The sequence below is a fragment of the Caenorhabditis remanei genome, chromosome IV, assembly GCF_010183535.1.
Source record: "Caenorhabditis remanei strain PX506 chromosome IV, whole genome shotgun sequence".
Classification (NCBI taxonomy): domain Eukaryota; kingdom Metazoa; phylum Nematoda; class Chromadorea; order Rhabditida; family Rhabditidae; genus Caenorhabditis; species Caenorhabditis remanei.
The window spans coordinates 3178997-3191824 of NC_071331.1; the positions used below are offsets into that span (position 1 = coordinate 3178997).

The following is a 12828-nucleotide window of genomic DNA, read 5'->3' on the forward strand; positions in this document are numbered from 1 at the left end:
CGATTTTTGGGCACCCGATTTTTGGGCACCCGATTTTTTGGGCACCCGATTTTTGGGCACCCGATTTTTTGGGCACCCGATTTTTTTGACCGGCACCCGATTTTTTTTGGGCACCCGATTTTTGTTTTCGTGAAAAATTTCGTGAAAAAAAGCTAAATCGAAACCTTTTTTTTGTTCAAAGTACTGCAAATTTTGAGGTTTTTGGGTAATTTTGTCAGAGAGAATGTTAGTTTGGTTGAAAATTGATGACTTAAAAGTTTGAAAAATAGCTAAATCGAAAATTAGCTATTTTCTGAAAATAGCTTGATCGAAATTGTGATTAAGTTGAGTACACATAGAGAAAGCTTGACGGCTCATAACTTGGCTCACAAAAGGATTTAGCAGCATTTTATTTCACATTTGGAATCTACGAACTCGAAATTATCTGGTTTCAAATTCTTGAGTCGTTTGAATAAGAAGGACTTCCCTTGTAAACTTTTCGTTCACAAAATCCTATTTCGATTCTCCAAATACACTTGATTAATTTTCAGCCAACAATCACCTCACTGGATCGTTCAAGTCATCAGGGAGACATACGTCTGGAAGGCAACCCTCCAGTTGTTCGCCTACCTGCGCGACTTGTTCCAGCCAACAACTGTTTATTTCGAACCCAGATCTATCGAAAAAAAATCCAAGGGAATTATTCCTTGAGGCTGTTCGACCTTCGATGCCACCGGTGGACTTGGTTAGTTTCATTACGATTTAAAAAGTTATATACATAGCTATTTAGTGAACAAAGATGTGAAAAACAAGAAAAGCTCTATAAATATTATATTTTCAGCTCCAAAATTTCTACTGCGTCTACCTCCCAAACGTTTGCACGTGGATCACATAGGAGCACATTTGTTTGATGAATTGCAGATTCTTGGAGGTCGGCAAGGCCAGCCAAGAAAGGAGCATCTTCCGTGATGAGTTGAAGATTCTTGCCAATTACTGGGTGTCATCTGATGAACTCATGTCGTGGAAAGCCTACTTTTTCCACGATATCAAAGATCACGACGATGGACTCGCGTGGGACGAAAAAAGACGCACACAACACATCAGGTACTTCTGTTCAATTGGTTAATTTTTTGGTTATTTCGAAATATATGACAAGTGATTTTGCAGGTACACCGACCCAAGAACTGGCCGTGATTATTACCGACGGAGCCATTGCGACGGTCGTGAAGTGGAACGCAAATGGATAATCTTTTTTCATTCAATTTTTTCTTCTCTGATAAAAGAAACTTTTTGAAAGAAAGACGTTCGAAAAGTTGTTGTTTTAATATACATACATATAACGTCTTACAATAGGCGCATAGATTAGAAAAAATTGTAGCAACATATAATATGTCGAGCCGGTGCAATGTTTCAAATTGGACAACTTCAAGAGGACAATTAGTTGTTTCAAATCTTATCCATGCAAGGTGCTTTTTTGTTCTGACGTTTCGAAAACATAGTCATAAAACAGCTAGAAATGCAGCCCGATTTTTGTGAAACTTTGGAAAACGCGTCCCACCCATTAAATGTCTGTAAGATCAGTATAACTTTCACGGTACTCCGAGACTGAAATTGGATGAAAAGTTAGTTTTTGGTTTCCAATTTGAATTGGTCTAATCTATGTGCCTTCTTTCATCTTTTGATGTTTCAAAATTAGTTTCGCGTTTTGCTATTACCCTTGATTTTTTCTTAGCACTCACCTGTGCTATATAATCCATTCAAACAGTTTTCCTTGAAAATTATAGAAATACAAGTTTATTTTGTTAGCACGCAGCCTGCAATACTATTTTTATGTAAGAGAAACCATTAACACTTGTCTGAAATTTTTATAAACATATATGGGATTCGTTTCCAGTATGGAGAATAACTATAGTAAACATCTATCAGCTTTCATGTATCCGTTTGGAAGCAGTAATCAAAATAGCATAAAACTAAATCCTTCTTGTTTTTTTTGTCTGTTTCAGATGTATAGTTTCTTCTTCATATACATTAGCCTTCGTTTCTTCCAAACTGACAAAAAATGAATTCAAAACGGATACATTTATGACAGAAAGCGTATTTTCCAAATATGAGGACCGTTTCTATGTGCAAAATTACCAACAAGACAAATGATGTGTGATATCTCATCTGTAACTGAAAAATTTTGTGAGAGAATTTAAGACGCACTCTCTGACTCGTTCGATCACCCATGTTCACCCGAAAAAAGTCAACCATCTCCGATTTGCCAATCCTTTCGGTCAAAGATAGTACCAAGTGTTCTTAGCAAATTGGGGTACTTTTTGGCCAGGTCCGTCACCTGGGTACCTAGAAAAATCAAAAAATCGATATTTTTCGAAAATTTTTCCTGAAGTAGTTAGGAATGAAATCTCAACGGGAAGTTATTGCAGACACTATTTTAAGCATTTTTTGTGTTCAAAAGAAAAATCCAGCTCAACACCTTCATTGTGAAAATTTTCAAAATGTGTGAAATTTTTGGGATTTTTTCATGAAATCGTTTTTATCTCGGCAGGGACACGAGAAGACGGGCTTTTTTATTTCAAATTCAAAATCTACATAAAATTTGGTATCGGAAACATGCTGTCCCTACTCGTAACTCTAGATCCCAAGAACGGTTTTTTGGGGAAGAATGAGAAAAACTGCAATTTCAATTTTCAAGTCTTTCCAGTAAATTGTTTTGGATGTTTCAAAATAATGGTTTTTTGAAGTTTTTCATTCAATCATGCTAATTTTATTCAGTTCCGGTACAATTTTCGATCATACCACAAAATTTTTTTTAGAAAAAATTGAATTTTTTGATTTCTGATAATTTTCTTCCGAATTGAATCATTCCGACTGAAATGTTAAGGATAGCATTATAAAATCAGGAGAATATAACTGGAATATTTCTAAGATTTATAAATGTTATGTCGTTAGGTGGCAGGAGAGTGGAGTATAAATAACCATTTATTTACATAAAGAATAACCGACAACTATTAGTTCTCTCGGCCTATATGGGCAGATCTTCTTGCCACGTATGACCTCAGGGTTAGACGATCACTAGGCTAGGCCATGCTAGTTCACGCCACAACAATAAAAAACTTGATTCCACTGTCGGGTACCTACGCGTTCATGGTGAAATTCAGCGAAATTGTCAACTTGGGAAGTTGGTGCAACGCTACTTCATACTTGCAACGTTATTTGACAGGTAATTGCGATGAATATGACAGGAATAGTGAAAAAACTGCAAAAATTGATAGATTCAGCAAGATTTACGAAAAAAAACTTTTAAAAATTAGGACTCATAAATGTTCAATGGTCTGACCTTTTTATGGATATCAGGAAAAAACTTTTCAAGTTTTTTTTCGTAAATCTTGCTGAATCTATCAAGATTTGCAGTTTTCTCACTATTTCTGTCATATTCATCGCATTTCCCTGTCAAATAACGTTGCAAGTATGAAGTACCGTTGCACCAACTTCCCAAGTTGAAAATTTCGCTGAATTTCACCATGAACACGTAAGTAGCAGATGACCCGACAGTGGGAATCAAGTTTTTTATGAACCTAAAGGATATTCCAGTTATATTCTCCTGATTTTATAATGCTATCCTTAACATTTCAGTCGGAATGATTCAATTCGGGAGAAAATTTTCAGAAATCAAAAAATTCAATTTTTTCGAAAATTTTTTGTGGCATGATCGAAAATTGTACCGGAACTGAATAAAATTAGCATGATTGAATGAAAAACTTCAAAAAACCATTATTTTGAAACATCCAAAACAATTTACTGGAAAGACTTAAAAATTGAAATTGCAGTTTTTCTCATTCTTCCCCAAAAAACCGTTCTTGGGATCTAGAGTTACGAGTAGGGACAGCATGTTTCCGATACCAAATTTTATGTAGATTTTGAATTTAAAATAAAAAATAATGTCTTCTCGTGTGATTGCCGAGATAAAAACGATTTCATGAAAAAATCTCGAAAATTTCACACATTTTCAAAAATTTCACAATGAAGGTGTTGAGCTGGATTTTTTTTTCGAACACAAAAAATGTTTTAAAATAGTGTCTGCTATAACTTCCCGTTGAGATTTCATACCTAACTACCTTAGGAAAAATTTTCGAAAAATATCGATTTTTTGATTTTCCTAGGTACCCAGGTGACGGACCCGGCCAAAAAGTACCCCAGTTTGCTGAGACCACTTGATACTGTCTTTGATAAAAATTATAGGCAAATCGGAGATGGTCAACTTTTTTCGTGTGCCTACGGGTGATCGAACTAGTCAGAGAGTGCGTCTTAAACTGCAAGCGGCGCGGTTTTTAATTTGGTAAAAAACAACTGGAATTAGAACCGCGCCGTTTATTTAAGCTTGCAGTTTAAGCTCCGCCCACAAGTTTATGCGCTTGCGCGTTTCAGCGCGCGAAATTTTTTTTGAAAATCCTTGTCGAAACTTTATTTTTTCGACAGTATGAAAATCAACTCATTAACACTCATACATTATTCTATGAAAAAAATCAGAGTTGACTTTAGTACACTTTTAATCAAATTTGAAAAAAAAATCGAAAAAAATTTGAAAAAAAATTCCCTCCAAAAGGACGGGCCTGACGTTTTGAAAAAAAAGCCCGGCCCTTGACAAGTATGCTTTTTTTCCTTCTTTTTTTGTGTTTTATATGAAACTGTAGGTAAATTTAAAACAAAAATATTTTTAATGGAAACAAGTAAATTGTTACGTTTTTTGCTGTAAAATTACATTATCACTCTAATCAGCCCATTCAAATTCGCTAGTAGAAAAACACAATTTGAAACAGCGAAACTTTCTGATTGTCCGGGATATCGAAGGACGGTATCAGGTTGTTGTAATTGAACAGTTTCAGTTTCGCAAATCTGTCTAAATGCATTACAAACTGAAGCAATTATTGCAGCATCCATCATAAGTGTAATCTTGCTCAATTGCCCCTTTTCTTAAAAATCTTCATGAGCTCCGGAGCTCTATAATTATCGCTATTCTTTCTGTTTCTAATTAGATTTTTTCGTTGTTTTTGACAATGAGAGTGAATTGGTCTTGTAAAAAACTTGTTCTCTCTGCAAAATTGTTTCTATATGTGTTCACTTTTTTCATTTGCAAGTAATCACCTTTCAAACTCACCATGAGAGACTTATCCGTATAATTATTGCACTCTTTTTCAGTCAGAGTAGCTCCGTAACAATCAAAAAATACTTAAATTTGTCCGATAAGTAGGGAATTTGAAACATAGAAATTGCAACAAGATCTGTTTCGAAATGTGCACAAATCATGTCACCTTCAGGGCCAGCGTTAATTTGTCGATTTTTACCTGTCTACAGAAAACAAATTACGAAACACAAACTAGGAATCCACACCTTCAACGTGTCTACAGAAATTTATGTTTCTCGTTGTCAATTTATAAACTTGATTACAAAGTTTGATCATGTTACATTACGCTCTTCACAACCGCGCTCTAAACCGAAAAAAAACTGTGTGCGAAATTGAGAGACTCAGAGAAAAATGAGTCATTTTTCAAGGGTGTTACGGTGGAGCGCAGTTGTAAGAACTGTGCTGAGCTGATAACTATCCAAACAAAACATTTTCCTTATTTTTGTGTTTCCTCACCCGTTGAATATATGCATTAAATTTGAAGAACTTGATTGTCTTTTCATTGAAGTAAAAATTAGATAGACTCTCCGATATTACCTAACGAAGAATTCGGTGTTGAAATCGCAAAATTTCAGTTTCACAAATCTATCATAACGCTTTCTGAAGCAATTATTCAATGGTTTCTGTATGTTCAACTGAACCTTTCTTAAGATGCGTCGAGTGTCCGAAGCTTTACTGGTTTATATGACCTTATCCCAATTTTTCGCATGATTGTGAAAATGAAACTATTTTCTTACAACATTGGACACCGTCTTTCGATAACCCGGACAATCAGAAATTTTCGCTGTTTCAGATGATTTGTTTCCACTTTTGTAATATGAAGTTCACGTTCCATTCTTAATTGGGAAAAAAAATGAAATTGATGTCTGAAGCAGAAACATAACTGTTAAATTATAGAATGAGAAAATGTCAACAGTTTTTTTTAAATTTCCATCGAAAGTATTTTAGTTTTGACTTTTCTCGCAGTTTCATATAAAACACAAAAAGAGAAGGATAAAAACTTGTTAGTAGTATAATTTTTGCACTCTTTCTCAATAATTCTGAAATGTTTTTCTTCTGCTTCTAATGAATTGAAATCGGATTTATTGAACTTCATTGACTTCCTTTGTGACTTGTTAATAGCAGTGTTTGTCTTCTGCTTTTAAAGTTTCGAGTTTGATTTCATTGGACGTTTCTTTTTGTTATTCACACCTAAGTTCAGTTTGAGGTTGACTAGGCGTTTTGAAATGTGCTTAAAGTATTCATTGTTCCGTTGTTTCTCCCCAATTAATTTCAGTGGACTTTATTACAAAATGTGATAGATTTTTGTGTTTCATCGCATGAGTACAAAGAATGAATAAAATTTGAAAAGCTAGTTCAGCGAGCTGTTTTAATGGGACTATAAAACAAATCATTATTTTTTTAAATTTGGATAAATTGGGACAGGTAGATTCTTCATCTAGTAGTTCTTTCACCATAGCTACCTGTTTCAGTAATTAATTTTCAGAACAATTCTGTCTTTGATATTCAATACCCGTGACATACTACGGGCCGGATGGCTATCCGTTAATGTGCCGCGGGCGGGGAAAAAGTGCCAAAAAACGCGAAAATGGCCGAAAAAGACATTCTAGCCCGGCCCGCGGACGATTAACGAATAGACATCCGGCCCGTAGTAGGTCATAGGCATAGAACTCGTCGAGATCTACATTTTGGTATATTTTTCAGCTCATAATATTCATTTTGACGCGAGTTACGAGCCGGCCCGTGTCGGCCCGTTTCGGCCCGGTTGACAAGTATGCCAATTTCTGTTTCAAGAGTTTTGTAACAAAGATAATCAACTTTAAGTAACATTACTATTTGATTTTTGTGATTATTACTAGCATTTTCGGTTCCACTTTTCACACTTCTACTAGCTTTTAAAATAATGACTTCAGTTTCCGAAAATTTCATCTTCTCACTTCTCCATTCCGGTTCCAAAACTTTAATAGTTCTGTTTCACCCTCCAGTTATATAGAGAAGTCTTTTCAGTTTTATAATTTTTATTGACTATTCTTTCGAAATGTGTTGTCACATTAGCTCGGCACAGTTCTTACAACTGCGCTCCACCGAAATGGCTTTGAAAAGTGACTCTTTTTCTTCGCGTCTCTTAATTCTCCACCTTGTTTCCCTGAGTTTCAGTTGAGCGCGGCTGTAAGAAACCTGCCGTAGGGACAAATTCGCAAAACAACGATATCTCTGCAAACTAGGCCTCCTAATGTCATCTTGTACTACAAACCAGAACAATTATCTCAAATCAGGTCTATAATTATGTAGACATGCCCTATAATTCAGCGCCTTTTAGATTCATCATGTGAAACTGAACCCTATATTTATGTATCCCACCTCTTTTGCTTTCCATCTTTTTTCTTTTTTCAGTTTTCAAAACTATTTTTTTGAGTTTCATAATCCTATTAAATCGTTTTCATGAAACAATTCTTTGATTTTCGTCGTTGGCATTTTTTAACCACCTATCATTCCAGGTAACCATGGACCCTGACCTCACACCCAACTGTACCGCCACCGCTCTAGCGGACGTTGAAAAATCCATGCAATCCTCTCAGATTGCCCTTCAACTCCTAACTCTCCTATTCAGCATTCTCTCCATCGCATTCACCTACCTCTCAACTTCCCGCTTCCGGTCAAGCCCACTCCCGAAGAATTTGAGGATTCTGATGGGCTTCCATCATATAGCTCTCCTGGTGTATACCATTCCGTTTAGTCTTAATCAGGTAGAGAATAGACATTTGGAGTGACAGACACACAGACAGATGTTTCATTTCCATTTTTAGGGCTACCACCTAGTCACCCGAATATTCTACTCCGATTGCGCTCTACTCGTCCCTGTGAGCCGATGTGTAGTCCTTCGTATCTTCCAATCCGCCGCCTCTGTCTGTAAGTATCGTAATCTCTCAAAATCAAGCTTAATTATCTAATTAAGTTTTCCAATTCTTCTACATTGCCGTTCTTCTCAACACCTTCCTGAACAGCTTCAAGTTCTGGAGCGAATCTCAACACTCGAAATGGTTGGGCTTTCTTTGCGTGAGTATATTTTTGAATTTTATGAGGATTATCTGAAAATTTATTGGATTGTAGTGGATTATTGCCGGATATGCGACGTTCCCGTCGGTTGCCGTCGATCATGAATCGAAGGAGTTCATGCTGAACTGTTCGTCGTTTGAGCATAAGAGGAATAGCGTGCAGAAAATGATATTTTTGGTGAGTAAGGGGGAGGGGAGACATATGGACAGACAGAAAGACACAGTCACTAGAACATTGGAAAAAAAGATAACTGGACATATATACATCTGGAGAAACAGACAGAAAACGCAACCGACAAGCATACAGACAAACAGAAATTTAGCGCTTGAAATGGGACGAGTTGGGACGTCCCGCACCCCCCCGTCCCGCGCGTCCTGGATAGTCATAAAATGGTTAAAAACGAACCCATGTTTTTGAAACTTTGGAAATCGCTTTCCGAGCCCTCCCAAGTAGCAATTTTCAACCTCAATTTTCTATGCCTAGATGTAACTTTAGAAACATGGCTTGAATTGCATTTTTGTTCATTTTAACCTGATCTATATAAAAACCCAAGTTTCAAAGACATAGCGTGACTTTGAAAAAAGTTACAGCTCCTCAATCCATTATTTCTGTTTTCAGCGACCTCTACGCAAGTATCAACCCGTATCTTCTTTGGGTATTCTCAGATTCTCTCAGGAAATATATACTTCAACGGCTAGGATTTATCAAGAAAAATAAAAATATCACTTCAGTTACACCTATAACTTTTGTGTTATAATTGATTTTTCTGTTTTATAAGATTATTTTATGAATACGTGCACGGCTAACTGTTGTTTCTCTCGGTGCATGATGTTTAAAAAGTGAAGTCGAGAAGTTTAACGGTCTGACACAATTAATATTTTAAATAATAATAAATAATTTATCTATCAAAAAAAGAAGTTCCCTTTTTGAAAAATTCATGAAACATGGAAACAAACTACAGCCACCTTCTGAGAATCTAGAATGCTATCTTGGATTAAATCGATGTTGTTCATTGCATTGAGTCCATCTGAAACAGTGAGACACTTAAAAAAAATATGAACTACTGTTCCAGTAGCATCAGATGTTAGTTTCCCATGACGAGTGTTTGCTCACAATATAAATAAATAGAAATAGAACATTCCGATCATCACTCTATAAACAAGATTCTGGCATCGAAAAAATAATTTTAATTTTCTTAATCCGCTACATCAAACACATCTTTTTTATTACAGTTTCAAGCTTCATAAGATAATAACTCCCCGACAGACATCCAATGATCCCAGATTTTTAAAAGTTTGATTAATGAAAAAAGTTTTTTTGAATCCCAATCGTATTAAAAAAAGAAGGTACCATTTGAAAAGTGTCTGAAATAAGAAATCAACAAATTTACAATAATAATAACTGATATTTTCCTCTATGAATCTAGAATGTTTTTCTACTGGTCTATCAAATTGAATCGATGTTGCTCTTAACTTGGGATTTATCTAAAACAATGAGGCATGTTTTTAAAAAACTACTGTATCAGTTGCATCAGATATTAGTTTCCCATGACGACTGTTTGCTAACGATGCTGTTCTCAATGTATTAGATTATTTGTTGAAAATCCTCTATTTCAATTATCATTTTGTGATTAACGATTTCTAGAACACTTATTTTCCCTTTCCTTGTACGCTTCTTCACACTTATTTTTTGAAATCTGACCATTCATTGTCTCGTCAAGCTGAAATTTCTTCTACGGTGGTGATATGCGGGCATTGGTTCGTTTGGATTCCTAGCTTGTTCAATTTGCAAGTTCTACTATATGTATTATATTGCGACCGAATAAAAAAAGAAACCTGAAACATTTTTTTGTGTTTCATTACAAAGATAACTCAATTTGAAAGTATTCACAGTTAATAACATTACAACCGACTGTGTTCATTTATCAAAGACAGCTCTAGGTTCACAATGTATTTCAACCGTTTCCTGTTTCAATTATATTTTAACACAGTTGTAGGTTTCTGGTAGCATTGTCTTTTTTCCCACCTTTAGTACACCATAAATGCGTTTCTGGTTTTCTGCAAAGTCAAAGTCAAAGTCAAAGATTTTCAGCGTTTTATAGTTTATCATTTTTCATTATATCCACCTGTAACACCCTAGACCATTCAACCGGCGGTTTGTCTATCCCCCCAATGAATATACGTGTAGAGGCAACACGCGGATCGTCTACTTCAGTTTGAGAACTGAAATTTACCCAAACTTTGGAACCGAAATTCTCATAACTGGGAGGCCACTGCAAAAACTGAATATAGATTCGGAATCAGGGAAACGTCAGCTTTCCGTCGATATATGTCATGATGTGTTTCTCCAAACATTGTGTGAGACATTCACAGTTTGGCACCTTTGGGGCAATTCGAACGAAATTAGAAGCCCAAGATTGCAAATCGCTAACTCTCTCACTCTTTTTGAAACATTTTTTCTGAGGAAGTGTAGAGAAATGAATAGTTTTGTGGCAAAAGATCTTACTAAAATGACTAACTATCAGAAAAATTAATCGGCCCCTCTTCTTAAATCACCCTAATAAAACTGTAATTGTTTCCAGAATTTTCTGTTGCATATCGGATTTATAATTTGGTCTAATTATTTATTAAATGTTAGAAGGATCACCTTTGCAGGAGACTACATTGACCAAAGTTCTGGAAACATAAACCATCCTACACATACTTCATTTATTCAATCTTTATACAAATTAGGGAACCTATAATTCTCCGTCTCCTGCAGCCAATTATCCTCACTCCACTTTGTGTTCTTCCTCTCCATCACATGTACCGTATAGGCGTGACGTGACTTATCCGAAGTGTTGGCTTCACTCTTATGAACAACCAATCCATGGATCAGAATCAAGGATCCCTTGGAAATCGGGATATGTTGGAATTTGGATTGATCGTAGGTTGGACGGGTGCCAATGAATTTGAGGAGTGGGCCCCCGGTGGTGTCATGGGTTCGGACGAATCGGTAGTCGGAGGTGGAGGTGTCTGGAATTTTATGATAATTTTGAGGATCCAATGAATTTATTTCATTCGAAGCACTTTTGTGACTTTTTTGAAAGCGTAAAAACAAGAAATCATTTACACAATGCGTTTTCTCAACACCACTACTCCTAGTTTCTATCATGTCCTCGGTAGTATAGTGGTGAGTATCCGCGTCTGTCACATGCGAGACCCGGGTTCAATTCCCGGCCGGGGAGAAATCTTTTTTTTACCTTTATTTTCTTACCTTTATGACTTCCCGGAATGAACGAAAGACATCCATTTTCCACACTCCCCTCATCTATGGCTATCCACACTCCAGTCAAATGATCAATTGGGTCCACTCGAAGAAAAGTAGAATCCACGTGGTCAGTGACTGCTCCTCCAATTTTCGGCTGCTTGAAAATATACATACTTTGAACGACTTCTGGCTCCTGGTATCCGATTTCCTCGAAGATTTTTTGAATCTTGGTGTTGAATGTCATTTTCTTGAAAGTTGTGTCAAGGAAATGAAGACCGTGTCCAATTTTGTTAAGAGCCTTGTCTTTTGGGACCGTAAGCTCTCCATTCTTGTCAACGGCACCTTCCTCGAAAAAGAATCGGATTTTATCGGAACTGTTGAGGAAGTAGGAGTCGGCGGCGTGCTGGAACATAGAAAATTGAGATTTTAATTCGAAAAAATGCTATGTTTCAAAAAATTCATTTCAGCATAGGAGCTTTTTCAGTTACATTGAGAATTTTTTTTAAAGAATGTTGAAAAACTGAAATAAAATCTCACCTTATCCTCATCATACGTTGAAAACACACTTTTTGGGTGCTCCGCCAGATTCATATCATCCACAATTTTGCCGATTGCACCCTTCATTTCCTCAATTTCCTGATCGTTGAACACATTCTCAATCACCACGAAACCATCCCTCTCGAATTTTTGGCAGAGCTCGAACATTTTCAAACTGAAAAATTTGTTTGTATCTTAGTGAATACAATTGATAATTCAAAATTAATAAAGAAAAGGTAAAACAGTGGAATGTTTTTGCGACGTGAGAAAAATCAATTTGAAAATGCGACGAATGTGGTCAAATGATAATAGTGGTCAGGTCAACACAGCTATCTTATCACTCGGTGTCATCAAGATGCTTATCAAATCAAGATGACCGATAATTGTTTTTTTATTACTATTTGTGATGACGTAAACCAAATAACTTGGAAAGAAAAAATGATGGAATGACGTTCAGAGAATTGCAACAATAGCAATTGTTCAAAGAAGTTTCATTGGCGATACAGTAAAATTTATATTTTATAACTATTTTAGTTAAAAAAAAACTGCTTAGTATTAGGTTACACAAACAAATAAAAAGCTAGAAACTGAATTAATTTTTTCAGTTCATTTTTGAAATGTTTTACTTTTTGAAATTTACTGTTTTATTAACATTAAAAATACACTTTCACTTTATCTAACAACACTCTCGAATTCATCAAAAGTGTCTTTTCTCAAATAATACATAGTACTGTAACTGATGTATCCAAAATATATTGTTAACCAATATGAACAAAACATATTCTTCCCGGCCGGGAATTGAACCCGGGTCTCGCATGTGA

The 12828-nt window shown here is 35.8% G+C and overlaps 3 protein-coding genes across 3 annotated transcripts; 2 read left to right on the plus strand and 1 right to left on the minus strand.

Annotated features, from left to right (window-relative positions):
- Positions 1 to 889: 889 nt before the first annotated feature.
- Positions 890 to 1226, plus strand: GCK72_012305 (uncharacterized protein; the record flags this gene model as incomplete). The annotated part of the gene is made up of 2 exons (XM_053729002.1): positions 890 to 1100; positions 1147 to 1226. The coding sequence occupies 2 exons, from the start codon at positions 890 to 892 to the stop codon at positions 1224 to 1226; spliced, it is 291 nt and encodes a 96-aa protein (XP_053583774.1).
- A 6442-nt stretch (positions 1227 to 7668) lies between these two features.
- On the plus strand, positions 7669 to 8938 carry GCK72_012306 (uncharacterized protein; the record flags this gene model as incomplete). The annotated part of the gene is made up of 5 exons (XM_053729003.1): positions 7669 to 7911; positions 7972 to 8074; positions 8121 to 8221; positions 8276 to 8398; positions 8840 to 8938. 5 exons carry the CDS (start codon positions 7669 to 7671, stop codon positions 8936 to 8938), a joined length of 669 nt encoding a protein of 222 aa, XP_053583775.1.
- Positions 8939 to 10933: 1995 nt separating this feature from the next.
- Positions 10934 to 12175, minus strand: GCK72_012307 (uncharacterized protein; the record flags this gene model as incomplete). Its single annotated transcript, XM_053729004.1, has 3 exons — positions 10934 to 11235; positions 11477 to 11873; positions 12008 to 12175. 3 exons carry the CDS (start codon positions 12173 to 12175, stop codon positions 10934 to 10936), a joined length of 867 nt encoding a protein of 288 aa, XP_053583776.1.
- Positions 12176 to 12828: the final 653 nt, after the last annotated feature.